The following is a 12,915-nucleotide window of genomic DNA, read 5'->3' on the forward strand; positions in this document are numbered from 1 at the left end:
ACCTAGAAACAAATGACAATGGAGACACGACAACCCAAAATCTATGGGATGCAGCAAAAGCCATTCTAATAGGGAAGTTTATAGCAATACAATCCTACCTTAAGAAACAGGAAACATCTCGAATAAACAACCTAACCTTGCACCCAAAGCAATTAGAGAAAGAAGAACAAAAAAACCCCCAAAGTTAGCAGAAGAAAAGAAATCATAAAAATCAGATCAGAAATAAATGAAAAAGAAATGAAGGAAATGATAGCAAAGATCAATAAAACTAAAAGATGGTTCTTTGAGAAGATAAACAAAATTGATAAACCATTAGCCAGACTCCTCAAGAAAAAAGGGAGAAGACTCAAATCAATAGAATTAGAAATGAAAAAGGAGAAGTAACAACTGACACTGCAGAAATACAAAAGATCATGAGCGATTACTACAAGCAACTCTATGCCAATAAAATGGACAACCTGGAAGAAATGGACAAATTCTTAGAAATGCACAACCCGCCAAGACTGAATCAGGAAGAAATAGAAAATATGAACAGACCAATCACAAGCACTGATATGGAAACTGTGATTAAAAATCTTCCAACAAACAAAAGCCCAGGACCAGATGGCTTCACAGGCGAATTCTATCAAACATTTAGAGAGGAGCTAACACCTGTCCTTCTCAAACTCTTCCAAAATATAGCAGAGGGAGGAACACTCCCAAACTCATTCTACGAGGCCACCATCACCTTGATATCAAAACCAGACAAGGATGTCACAAAGAAAGAAAACTACAGGCCAATATCACTGATGAACACAGATGCAAAAATCCTCAACAAAATACTAGCAAACAGAATCCAACAGTACATTAAAAGGATCATACACCATGATCAAGTGCGGTTTATTCCAGGAATGCAAGGATTCATCAATATACACAAGTCAATCAATATGATAAACCATATTAACAAATTGAAGGAGAAAAACCATATGATCATCTCAATAGATGCAGAGAAAGCTTTCGACAAAATTCAACACCCATTTATGATAAAAACCCTGCAGAAAGTAGGCATAGAGGGAACTTTCCTCAACATAACAAAGGCCATATATGACAAACCCCCAGCCAACATCGTCCTCAATGGTGAAAAACTGAAAGCATTTCCACTAAGATCAGGAACAAGACAAGATTGCCCACTCTCACCACTCTTATTCAACATAGTTTTGGAAGTTTTAGCCACAGCAATCAAAGAAGAAAAGGAAATAAAAGGAATCCAAATTGGAAAAGAAGAAGTAAAGCTGTCACTGTTTGCAGATGTCATGATACTATACATAGAGAATCCTAAAGATGCTACCAGAAAACTACTAGAGCTAATCAATGAATTTGGTAAAGTAGCAGGATACAAAATTAATGCACAGAAATCTCTGGCATTCCTATACACTAATGATGAAAAATCTGAAAGTGAAATCAAGAAAACACTCCCATTTACCATTGCAACAAAAAGAATAAAATATCTAGGAATAAACCTACCTAAGGAGACAAAAGACCTGTATGTAGAAAATTATAAGACACTGATGAAAGAAATTAAAGATGATACAAATAGATGGAGAGATATACCATGTTCTTGGATTAGAAAAATCAACATTGTGAAAATGACTCTACTACCCAAAGCAATCTACATATTCACTGCAATCCCTATCAAACTACCACTGGCATTTTTCACAGAACTAGAACAAAAAATTTCACAATTTGTATGGAAACACAAAAGACCCCGAATAGCCAAAGCCATCTTGAGAACGAAAAACTGAGCTGGAGGAATCAGGCTCCCTGACTTCAGACTGTACTACAAAGCTACAGTAATCAAGACAGTATGGTACTGGCACAAAAACCGAAAGATAGATCAATGGAACAGGATAGAAACCCCAGAGATAAACCCACGCACATATGGTCACCTTATCTTTGATAAAGGAGGCAGGAATGTACAGTGGAAAAAGGACAGCCTCTTCAATAAGTGGTGCAGGAAAAACTGGACAGGTACATGTAAAAGTAAGAGATTAGATCACTCCCTAACACTATACACAAAAATAAGCTCAAAATGGATTAAAGACCTAAATGTAAAGCCAGAAACTATCAAACTCTTAGAGGAAAACATAGGCAGAACACTCTATGACATAAATCACAGCAAGATCCTTTTTGACCCACCTCCTAGAGAAATGGAAATAAAAATAAAAATAAACAAATGGGACCTAATGAAACTTCAAAGCTTTTGCACAGCAAAGGAAACAATAAACAAGACCAAAAGACAGCCCTCAGAATGGGAGGAAATATTTGTAAATAAAGCAACTGACAAAGAATTAATCTCCAAAATTTACAAGCAGCTCATGCAGCTCAATAACAAAAAAACAAACAACCCAATCCAAAAATGGGCAGAAGACCTAAATAGACATTTCTCCAAAGAAGATATACAGACTGCCAACAAACACATGAAAAAATGCTCAACTTCATTAATCATTAGAGAAATGCAAATCAAGACTACAATGAGATATCATCTCCCACCAGTCAGAATGGCCATCATCAAAAAATCTAGAAACAATAAATGCTGGAGAGGGTGTGGAGAAAAGGGAGCCCTCTTGCACTGTTGGTGGGAATGTAAATTGTTACAGCCACTGTGGAGAACAGTATGGAGGTTCCTTAAAAAACTACAAATAGGGGCTTCCCTGGTGGCGCAGTGGTTGAGAGTCCGCCTGCCGATGCAGGGGACGCGGGTTCGTGCCCCGGTCTGGGAGGATCCCACGTGCCGCGGAGCGGCTGGGCCCGTGGGCCATGGCCGCTGAGCCTGCGCGTCCGGAGCCTGTCCTCCGCAACGGGAGAGGCCACAACAGTGAGAGGCCCGCGTAACGCATAAAAAAAAAAAAAAAAAAAAAAAAAAACTACAAATAGAACTACCATATGACCCAGCAATCCCACTACTGGGCATATACCCTGAGAAAACCATAACTCAGAAAGTCACGTACCAAAATGTTCATGGCAGCTCTATTTACTATAGCCCGGAGATGGAAACAACCTAAGTGTCCATCATCAGATGAATGGATAAAGAAGATGTGGCACATATATACAATGGAATATTACTCAGCCATAAAAAGAAATGCAATTGAGCTATTTGTAATGAGATGGATAGACCTAGAGTCCGTCATACAGAGTGAAGTAAGTCAGAAAGAGAAAGACAAATACCATATGCTAACACATATATGTGGAATTTAAGAAAAAAAAAATGTCATGAAGAACCTAGGGGTAAGACAGGAATAAAGACACAGACCTAGTAGAGAATGGACTTTAGGATATGGGGAGGGGAAGGGTAAGCTGTGACAAAGCGAGAGAGAGGCATGGACATATATACACTACCAAACGTAAGGTAGATAGCTAGTGGGAAGCAACTGCATAGCACAGGGAGATCAGCTCGGTGCTTTGTGACCGCCTGGAGGGGTGGGATAGGGAGGGTGGGAGGGAGGGAGACGCAAGAGGGAAGAGAGATGGGAACATATGTATATGTATAACTGATTCACTTCATTATAAAGCAGAAACGAACACCCCATTGTAAAGCAATTATACTCCAATAAAGATGTAAAAAAAAAAAAAAAAAAAAAAAAAAAAAAAAAAAAAAAAATACTCTTGCCATTTGGAAAAAGTCAGTGGGTCTGGAGTAGCCAAGGAGTCTGTGCATTCCCTCCTTTGAAAAGTCTAGGTCTGATACATTGCGTTTTTGTTTATTAGGTTGGGGAATCTGGCTTTGAACATTCTTCCCCAGGGGTCTGGAAGCTCCTCCTGAAAAAGGACCCTGCCAGTCCCTTAATGCACAGCACAGATCCAAATGCTTACTCCAGACTCCGCACACCCCTGCCCAGCTTTGACACATCCCTGGGTGATGATTTACTTAGTCCTAATTGTGCCAAACACAACACATCCAATAAGGCTTTTTTTTTTTTTTTCAGTTGGCTGTTTATCTAACTTCCTCTTTTTTAATTTTCATATTAGGCGTTTCTAGAGAAGAAGCTGATGTCACAGGGCCTCTTTCCAGATGTTGTTTTGAAATCAGTGTAACCATGGCATTGCTGGAAGCTGAGGAGTCCATCTGGGCCAACTGAGTCATGCCTGGGTGCAGGGCAGGAGCCAGGCGGGGGCTAGAGTGTCCCTGCGAGAAGGGACAGGGAGGGGGGTGTTACTGAGTACACAGAGGCTCCTCCAGAAAAGGCTATTGGGACAAGCTGTCACCTTTGCCTTTCTGCCCTGGCACTTTTGATACAGGACCTGCTCAGACAACTGAAACATTTACTTGTTTAGAACTCATTAATGGATAGTTAAAGATCACCTGTGCTCCTTAAAAAGAAAAAAACAATCTTGGGTTCAGAGCTGGCCAATACCCCTATCTGCCTTCCCAGTTCATCCCTGCCTCGAACTTGACTCAAATGCACATCACTCCTCCCCCCATCTCAGCAAACAAACCACTTTTCAGCCTCTGAGACTTCTTCCTGTCCCTCTGCCTGTTCGCACTGCTAGGATCTGGACTTGTCTACTTGGAGATCCTGCTTTCACCCCCTCCGGGATGCCCTTCCCCAAATAGAACAGCACATTCCTCCTCAGCACCCCCACGATTTCCCTTACAGATCTGTAGCCACGCCCCGAAACAGGAATCATCTGTTTCATCCCTGTCTTCCTCATTAGCCTATGAGCATTGCAAAGCTACAAGTCTTGCCCACAGCCTGGCACATTTAATATATGCTATCGAATTCATTAATTACTTAATCACTCAGTGACAGCACCCCCATCCTAAAACAGAAATAATAATAATAGTATTTATTAAGCAATTACTATGTGCACTGCACTGTGGATTTTCTTATGTAAATACTTATAACTTTATCCTAAGAAAACTCATATATCATTATTAACATCCTCCATTTCATAGATGAGAAAATGGGCACACAAAAAGGTAAAGTGACCAACAAGGACCTACTGTATAGCACAGGGAACTCTGCTCAATGTTACGTAACAACTTAAATGGGAAAAGAATTTGAAAAAGAGTAGACACATGTATACGTATAACTGAATCACTTTGCTGTACACCTGAGACTATCAATATCACAGCACTGTTAATCAACTATACTCCAATATAAAAGAAAAAGTTAAAGTGAATTGTCCAGGATCACACAACTGGGAAAGCTGGACTCAAGGCCAAGCAGTCAGACTAATGAGCCCACGCCGCCAGCCCCTGTTCCATACTGCCCACCCTCGCCCTCGGAAATACAAATGCTGTGACTTCCTTCCTCCCAGGAAGGAGACAATGAGATAGAGCTGTGAAAACATTTTTTAAACCTCCTGCCGCCACATCGTTGCTCACACAGTTCCTTCCACCTAGGATTCTCTTCCACCCACCCCTGCTTTGTCAGATCCTGCGTCCTTCTGGCAACATCTCACCTTTTCCCGATCATTTTTGCAGCCCTGAGTATTTCCCATATTAGAACAGGCCACCTCCTTTCCCCGGGGTAGGTCAGGTCAGAACTTGCAGTTAAACTTGCTGCCTCTCGCCCCCCTCCATCCTTCCATCGACAAATCCCGTTGGCTTTGCCTTGAAAATAAATGCCTACCCTGAGCATCCTCAGTGCCTTCCCCATGACCCTTTCAGTCCAGCCACGTCACTTCCGGCCTCGGTTATTGTCGTAGCTCCGCTAACCGGCCTCCCTACGCTCCATTCTCGGCTCAGCAGCCAGAGTGCTCCTTAAAAGGATCGGGTCACTCCCCTGCTCCGTCTTCCAAGGCTTCCCCATCCTTCTGAGAGTAAAACTCCACGTATGGTGCCTGGCTAGCACCCCGACTCCATCCTCCCCTGCTCTCCCCTTCCCTGAACCGCCCGTGCACCCTATTCTCCTCCAGCATTCCACAAGCACACTCTTCTCTTCCTGTCTTCGCACATGCTGTTCCCTCCGCCCGGAACGCTCTTCCCCCGCGATGTTCATACGACTCCCTTCTCTGCTTCATTCGTTCAGGTCATGGCTCACATGTCACTTCTTTAGAGGAGCCTTCGTGATCACCTTTTCAAAAAGGGCAGCGACCCCTCCTCATTCCTCTCTATCCCTTTATCCTGCTTAATATTTCTTCAGAGCCCTTCACTCTTTAATATTATAGCATATGCTAAGTTGTTAACACCTGTATCCCCCCACGAGAAGAAAAGCTGCCCAAGGGCAGGGACTGAGTCTGGTTTACTCCTTAGAACAGTGCCTGACACGGGTCGGTACTCTGTAAACATTGACTAAATGTACTGATACCCACCCCTAGAGATGTGCCGCCTCCTTTTGAGCCTCCAACAGCCCCGTTGGAGTGTATTTTTTTTTCCTCCACTTGAGACAAGTTCCTTGAAGGCAGGGGCTGGATCCCTATTGTGCCTGGCGCGTAACAGGTGCTCAGGAAATGCTTGTTCAGTTAAATAGAAGCAAGTGAAAAGTTCGTTCTGGGGTCCGCTGGAATCTCCAAACGATTTTTAAATTTCATTTATGTGAACTCTGACCTGGATAAATTGGTATTGTCATTAATAAACTTGACTCTCAGTTGGTGGATTGTATACTGGTCACATCATTGGTGGCAAACCAGGAGCCTGGCCAGGCTCCTCCAAACCCACTGAGCTGCTGTTCCCTCCTTCTACCCTATCGGGTGAGCTCAGGTCACATCAACAGAAGCCACCTTGTGGGTGACGGAGCACCCTAGGCTGGATGGGTCCCTTGAGGTAGCTGCTTGTGTGTGGAGATTATTGGGCCGGACCTGCTAACCTGTTATATAATGTTACATGATGGTGTTTACTATTCATGTGTTAAACAATGATTTTCTTCCTCAAGGAAGGATGCAAAAGCCCTGCGTCTCCTCCAAAGGTACCGGAACACCTTCCCTATTTGCTGTTGACAGTCACGTGACTGTGCCCAGCGGGTCTTGGCAGTAAGGCGTGGGAGAAGCCCCTCGGGGCTGGCCCATCCCTGAGTGAGCCGCACTGGCTCCAAGGTTCAGGGCTGTTTGGACCCTTGAGAAATCCTGCCTTTGATGGAAGGCTGAGGGCATAGGACTTATAGAGACTAATTCGAGAGTGAAATTCTTTAGTCAGCCTCTATCTCACAGTACCCTGCAATTTCCACCTTGCTATAATAACAAAAATTGAAATACTGTCTAACAGAAGAGAAAACATTCTGTATTTTGGCAAGTCTCCAAACCCTACTTAGTTTTCCCTCTCCGCCTTCCCTTACGGCTCTGCCTGCCAGCCCTCACTCACACCTGTGTTGGAACTGGCAAGGGGCACCTGGGGAACGTTCTCGGTCAGCATTCAAGTGCAAACTCACTCAGGCTGTACTCCTTGCCCTGCTCGACCTTCCAGCTCCTTCTCAGTCCGGGCCCTATAAGTCAGCTTCTATCAGGTTCTCTACTGGATTCGATCTGAGCTGCCTGTGGTGTGCTGGATACTGTCTGTCTGGAGATGAGCCCTTCCCAGTGTATTGCACCTGGCATTTTCCAGCAGGGACCCAGGCTCAGTTTACCTGGGGCTGACACATATCTCAAAGAATGTCTCAAGCAGGAAGGTCAACTGAGCCTGATTCACTGCTGTGCTCCTTGTCATCATTCCAGTGGGCCCTGCCTCAACTTCTTCCCTGCTCTTGTTCAGAATGAGACCTCTGTGCCTTCCTGACTTTGGAATAACAAGACGCGAAGACTTGCATTCACAGCACCGGAAGGCAACTGCAGGCTCCTCCAGCCCCACAAATCCTGGGCGTACCTTCATGAAGAGCGTCCTCCTACAGTTCTGGCCTCCATCACTCCCAGCTGCCTGCAGTTGAGCGGCCTCGGAGGACAGCCCGAGATCAGGAACGCTGTCGGGCCCGGCCTCTGACGTGTCTGCCAGCTGCACAGATGAGAGGAAAAGTCCCTCCTTGCCCTGGCCCAGGGAAATCTCAAAAGGATCAGGATATCTCTCATCGGGGCTTGAGCCATCGTCACTGGTCTTGGCATTACACAGGATCAGGGACCGGGAGATGGACCAGAATTTTGTGGATTTTCTGCTCTTTCCAGAATGGCTGTGAGGCTCCATCCTGAGGGAGGAAGTAAAGCTGCCCTTCTTCCTTTCCTGATCTCTGGCCCTCGGTGGACGGGTGGCGACCAAACTGGGTTTAGCCACCACTTCATGGGTCCCTGGAGGAAAGAGAAAATGGGAAGAGGCAATGTGACTTGTTGTGGACAAGTGGAGAGAGACCTGGGCCCTGCAAGTGAGCCGCGAGTGCCGGGTGCGGTGCCCGTGAGACAGGACAGACGGAGAGATCATCCTTCGGTATCACTGGCCCTTCCAGGGTGCCGGCCACACGGGGTTCAGTGAGCCCAAGTGTTTACCACGCCCTCCACTCCCAGGATCACGGAGACCAGAGCTTCTCTTATCCAAACCTCCTTCTGCACGCAGGGACACCAAGGCACAGAGAAGGAGGCTCAAATGCAAAGCCACATAGAGCATTTGCAGGAGAGGCAGTGATCAGATCCCAGGAAGAATTTTAGAGATCACAGAGACCTGTGCTCTGTGAGATTTTTAAATGTAAAAGCCGTTCTTCAGTCAAAAGTGTACAGGGAACTCCAGACTCTAGAGCAGATCAGGGCAAAGGGGAAGACTAAGCTGCCCCCCCCCCAGTCCCTTTTTGCTAACCCTGGTAACGTCCGTATCTTCTCCACAGCAACCTGAGAATTCACAGAGCCCAGGCTGAAGACCACTGATGTCTATGCGCTCAATTCTCAGATGAAGAGCCTACAAACTAGGAGGGTTGGGAGTCTTACCAAATGCTGACCCATCAGTGTTGTTTTGAGTGTAAAACAAGGTGAATCAGGGACAGTTCGTGCCAAAGGGCTTAGCACAAAACAGGTGTCTGGCAAACCTGTGTGCCCTTTCCTGGGACCAAGGTCACACCTGGCCGGTATCACAGCCAGGCCGAGGGTCTCTGGCTCTGTCACCTATTGCCATGGGATCAAACTCTCACGGGCTGATGGATCAAAGTCTGGCTTCACCCATCAGGTCAACGGTATCACTTTCAGCCCAGCCCAGCCCAGCTCAGCTCCACTGCACCTTGAGGGGCCTGCCACGGATTCAGTCTCCGTGAGGCAGGTGGTGAAAGGGGCCCTGATGCTGCATCCAAAGAAGTTCTGACTCAGGCCCAAGCCACAAAACAAGCCTGTTGCCAGAATAACAAACTGTGGGATGCTCTTGGCCCACGGGAACTGCTCTTTGTGCACAACTAGTATTGAATAAGAAAAAGCAGAGGCCTTTCAGCATTTCATCAAGCAGGAGCCCTTTCACATTATATAATCCCCCCAAAGAGAACTTCTTTTTAAAAGAAGACAGTGTTTTTCAATACCCAGTTGCACCATTTTATTGCTTTCTGTATTAGCCTTTGAATTTTATCAATTTATCCACCAATCATCTCTCACAGCCAATAGCAATGAATTAAAATGAATGAATGGATAACTATTTGAGAGCCTGCTCTATACATCAGACACTCTTCTTGATGCTTTAGTATAAATTAACTCAATGTTGCTCCATTTCATCAAGCACCCTCTGGCCAATATCCCAAAGTCCTGTACTCTGTGTCCTTCCATCTGGAACACACTAAGTCCCCTACATACACACCTTCAAGTTGCAAACTCTCAAAGATGCGAACATGTGTTCGCCTGTCCAGTCACGTAAGTGAGTTCAAGTGTCTGGCATACACTGTCACGTGCGTGCATCCTCTACAAGTGGTTGTGCTTTTGTGTACTTTACTGTACAGTACTGTAGAGAGCACAGTATTTTTATCTCAAGCCCAGGATGTCCGGAAGCAAGTGTAAAAGCAGTGGTGATGTAGCTGGTACTACTGTGCTTTTCAAGGTACTGTACTATAAGATTAAAAAGGTCTTCTTTATGTTTTGTTTGTATTTTATGTAGTATTTGTGGGAAAAGTATGATAAACCTATTACAGTACAGTACTATATAGGCGATTGTGTTAGTTGGGGACCTAGGCTAACTTTGTTGGACCTAAAGAACAAATTGGACTTACGACCGCGTTCTCGGAATGGCACTCATTTGTTTGTAGGGGACTTACTGTAATAGCAAAACCCCAAGCACGGATGAATCCAATCCTCCGCTACTAAGTTCCATGGCTGCTTGCAGGTTTCTGAGCCCTGCTGGGGACACCCCCACTCCTGAGCAGATTGAAACATTCTGGCCAACACCTGTACTGTGTTTCCATGGTTAGGTTGATGATCCATTCTCAATAATGACTATTTCAAGACTTCACTGTCTTCAAAACTAGATTTACCTCTCTCCTCATCATAAACAGGTAATGTCACCTTCTGCTTCATAGAAACACAGACGTTTTCAGATAGGAATCCCTCCCAAATTTCCACGATCGAATATACAAATCCATTTGCCGTACGTACATACCTGTCCATACCCTTCGTAGTGAAACATTTGCCCTCCTATTGAGGTCAACCCACCCATCTGTTTTCGGCATACCACTCAGCTTCTTTAGACTTAACAACAATAAAAATTATAATTGCTAACACTTATTTAGTGCTTATGATGTACTGTTCTAATGGCTTTACCATTTAGTTCTCACAAAATCTACTGTAGGTTCCATCAATATCCTCATTTTACAAGAAAAGATAACTGAGACACAGAGAAGTTAGGCCACTTCCCCAAGATCACACAGCTAGAACACAGTGAAAGCAGGAATTTAAACAGGCAGTCTGACTCTGGAGCCTGCATCTTTATCACGGCTCCACACAGCCATTTATTAGCATCTTTCTTTCACCTCATTCTCTCCCTCTGTTCTGGGTTTTATCATCAGCATGTAAACATACTCAAATTGTCTGTCTTTTAAAAACTATGTGTTGAATCCCTATCTTCCTCTTGTTACCTGCCTCGTTTTTATCCCCTTCATATTTTTTTTCCTTTTTCTTTATTATGATAAGAACACTTAACATGAGATCTACCATCTTAACTGAATTTTAAGTGTACAGCCCAATGCTGTTATCAACAGGCACAATGTTGACAATGGACCATTCTTCTGTCCTTCCTATCTTCTTGAACAAACGTTTTACACTCTGTACTTTCTGCTCTCAGGCTCACCTCCTCTTTGAGCCACAGCCCACAGAGTCTGCTTCCTTCCCCGAAAACCACTGAAACTCTTTTTTATTTTTAATCAGTTCTGCATTTTACCGAAGTCATGAACCCAAGTCCAGAGGGCATGGTCTGCTTGCTCGAAACCTGCTTCATTTCTAGAGGATTCATTAACCTAAATATCAATGCTCAGATCTATTGGCTGAAGAATACAGAGAATTCAAGCTTTTAGAGTAGTTCTTTTTACATTTTTTTTCCTTCTTCTCATCACTAGCCTTTACTTCCGAATGTCACCTTTCACATCCAAATTGTAAATGTTCTCCCTCCTGCCACCATTCTCTAGCACCGGCGTTCCTTTGCATTCTGCCAATGCAACATCCTAGAATTTGCAGCTCTCAACACCAGCACCACCGTAGGGATTAATATTTCCAAACTTCTTTGTATTTCATTCAGCTTCATGAGGATTTCCCATAGTTCACCTGGGACTCATGGAGAAGGAAGTGTGTGTGTGTGCGTGTGTTGGTCACAGCCAGCACTGGTCCATTAGGTATTTGAAATATTGAAAGACAATCAAAGTTTAAAATCCTTCTGGACTTTTGCTGGTGCTATACAGAGGGGATATAAATCCAGAATTGCTGATGCCACCACATGGACAGGGCTGCCTGAGAGTGAAGCCAACACAGAAGGTACAGAATCCCCAGGGGAAGAAAAAAAAGAGAAAGGAAGGAGGACAGAGAGAAAGAGTGAGAAGGACGAGCCTAGATAATGCCATATGAACACCTAGATTCAGCCTTGCCTGAAGCCACACTATCTATTCACTTAGACAAACGAATAAAACTTCTCTTTTGCTTAAAAAAATACTACTGGCAGGATACAAAATTAATGCACAGAAATCTCTGGCATTCCTATACACTAATGATGAAAAATCTGAAAATGAAATTAAAAAAACACTCCCACCTACCATTGCAACAAAAAGAATAAAATATCTAGGAATAAATCTACCTAAGGAGACAAAAGACCTGTATGCAGAAAATTATAAGACACTGATGAAAGAAATTAAACATGATACAAAGAGATGGAGAGATATACCATGTTCTTGGATTGGAAAAATCAACATTGTGAAAAATGATTCTACTACCCAAAACAATCTACAGATTCAATGCAATCCCTATCAAACTACCACTGGCATTTTTCACAGAACTAGAACAAAAAATTTCACAATTTGTATGGAAACACAAAAGACCCCACATAGCCAAAGCAATCTTGAGAACAAAAAATGGAGCTGGAGGAATCAGGCTCCCTGACTTCAGACTATACTACAAACCTACAGTAATCAAGACAGTATGGTACTGGCACAAAAACAGAAATATAGATCAATGGAACAGGATAGAAAGCCCAGTGGTAAACCCACGCACATATGGTCACCTTATCTTTGATAAAGGAGGCAAGAATATACAGTGGAGAAAACACAGCCTCTTCAATAAGTGGTTCTGGGAAAACTGGACAGGTACATGTAAAAGTATGAGATTAGAACACTCCCTAACACCATACACAAAAATAAGCTCAAAATGGATTAAAGATCTAAATGTAAGGCTAGAAACTATCAAACTCTTAGAGGAAAATGTAGGCAGAACACTCTATGACATAAATCACAGCAAGATCCTTTTTGACCCACCTCCTAGAGAAACAGAAACACAAACAAAAATAAACAAATGGGACCTAATGAAACTTCAAAGCTTTTGCACAGCAAAGGAAACCATAAACAAAACCAAAAGACAACC

At 43.8% G+C, this 12,915-nt stretch overlaps 1 protein-coding gene across 1 annotated transcript in view; it reads right to left on the minus strand.

Annotated features, from left to right (window-relative positions):
• Window positions 1-12,239, minus strand: part of IL16 (interleukin 16) — an 87,117-nt gene extending 74,878 nt beyond the window's left edge. The window contains exons 1-2 of the mRNA XM_065870923.1: window positions 12,224-12,239; window positions 7,778-8,190 (exon numbers count right to left, since the gene is read on the minus strand). Coding sequence (XP_065726995.1) covers window positions 7,778-8,089 — 312 coding nt within the window. The 5' untranslated portion in view covers window positions 8,090-8,190; window positions 12,224-12,239. The remainder of the gene's footprint in view (window positions 1-7,777; window positions 8,191-12,223) is intronic.
• Window positions 12,240-12,915: the final 676 nt, after the last annotated feature.

The sequence above is a fragment of the Phocoena phocoena genome, chromosome 2 (assembly GCF_963924675.1).
Source record: "Phocoena phocoena chromosome 2, mPhoPho1.1, whole genome shotgun sequence".
In the NCBI taxonomy this organism is placed as follows: domain Eukaryota; kingdom Metazoa; phylum Chordata; class Mammalia; order Artiodactyla; family Phocoenidae; genus Phocoena; species Phocoena phocoena.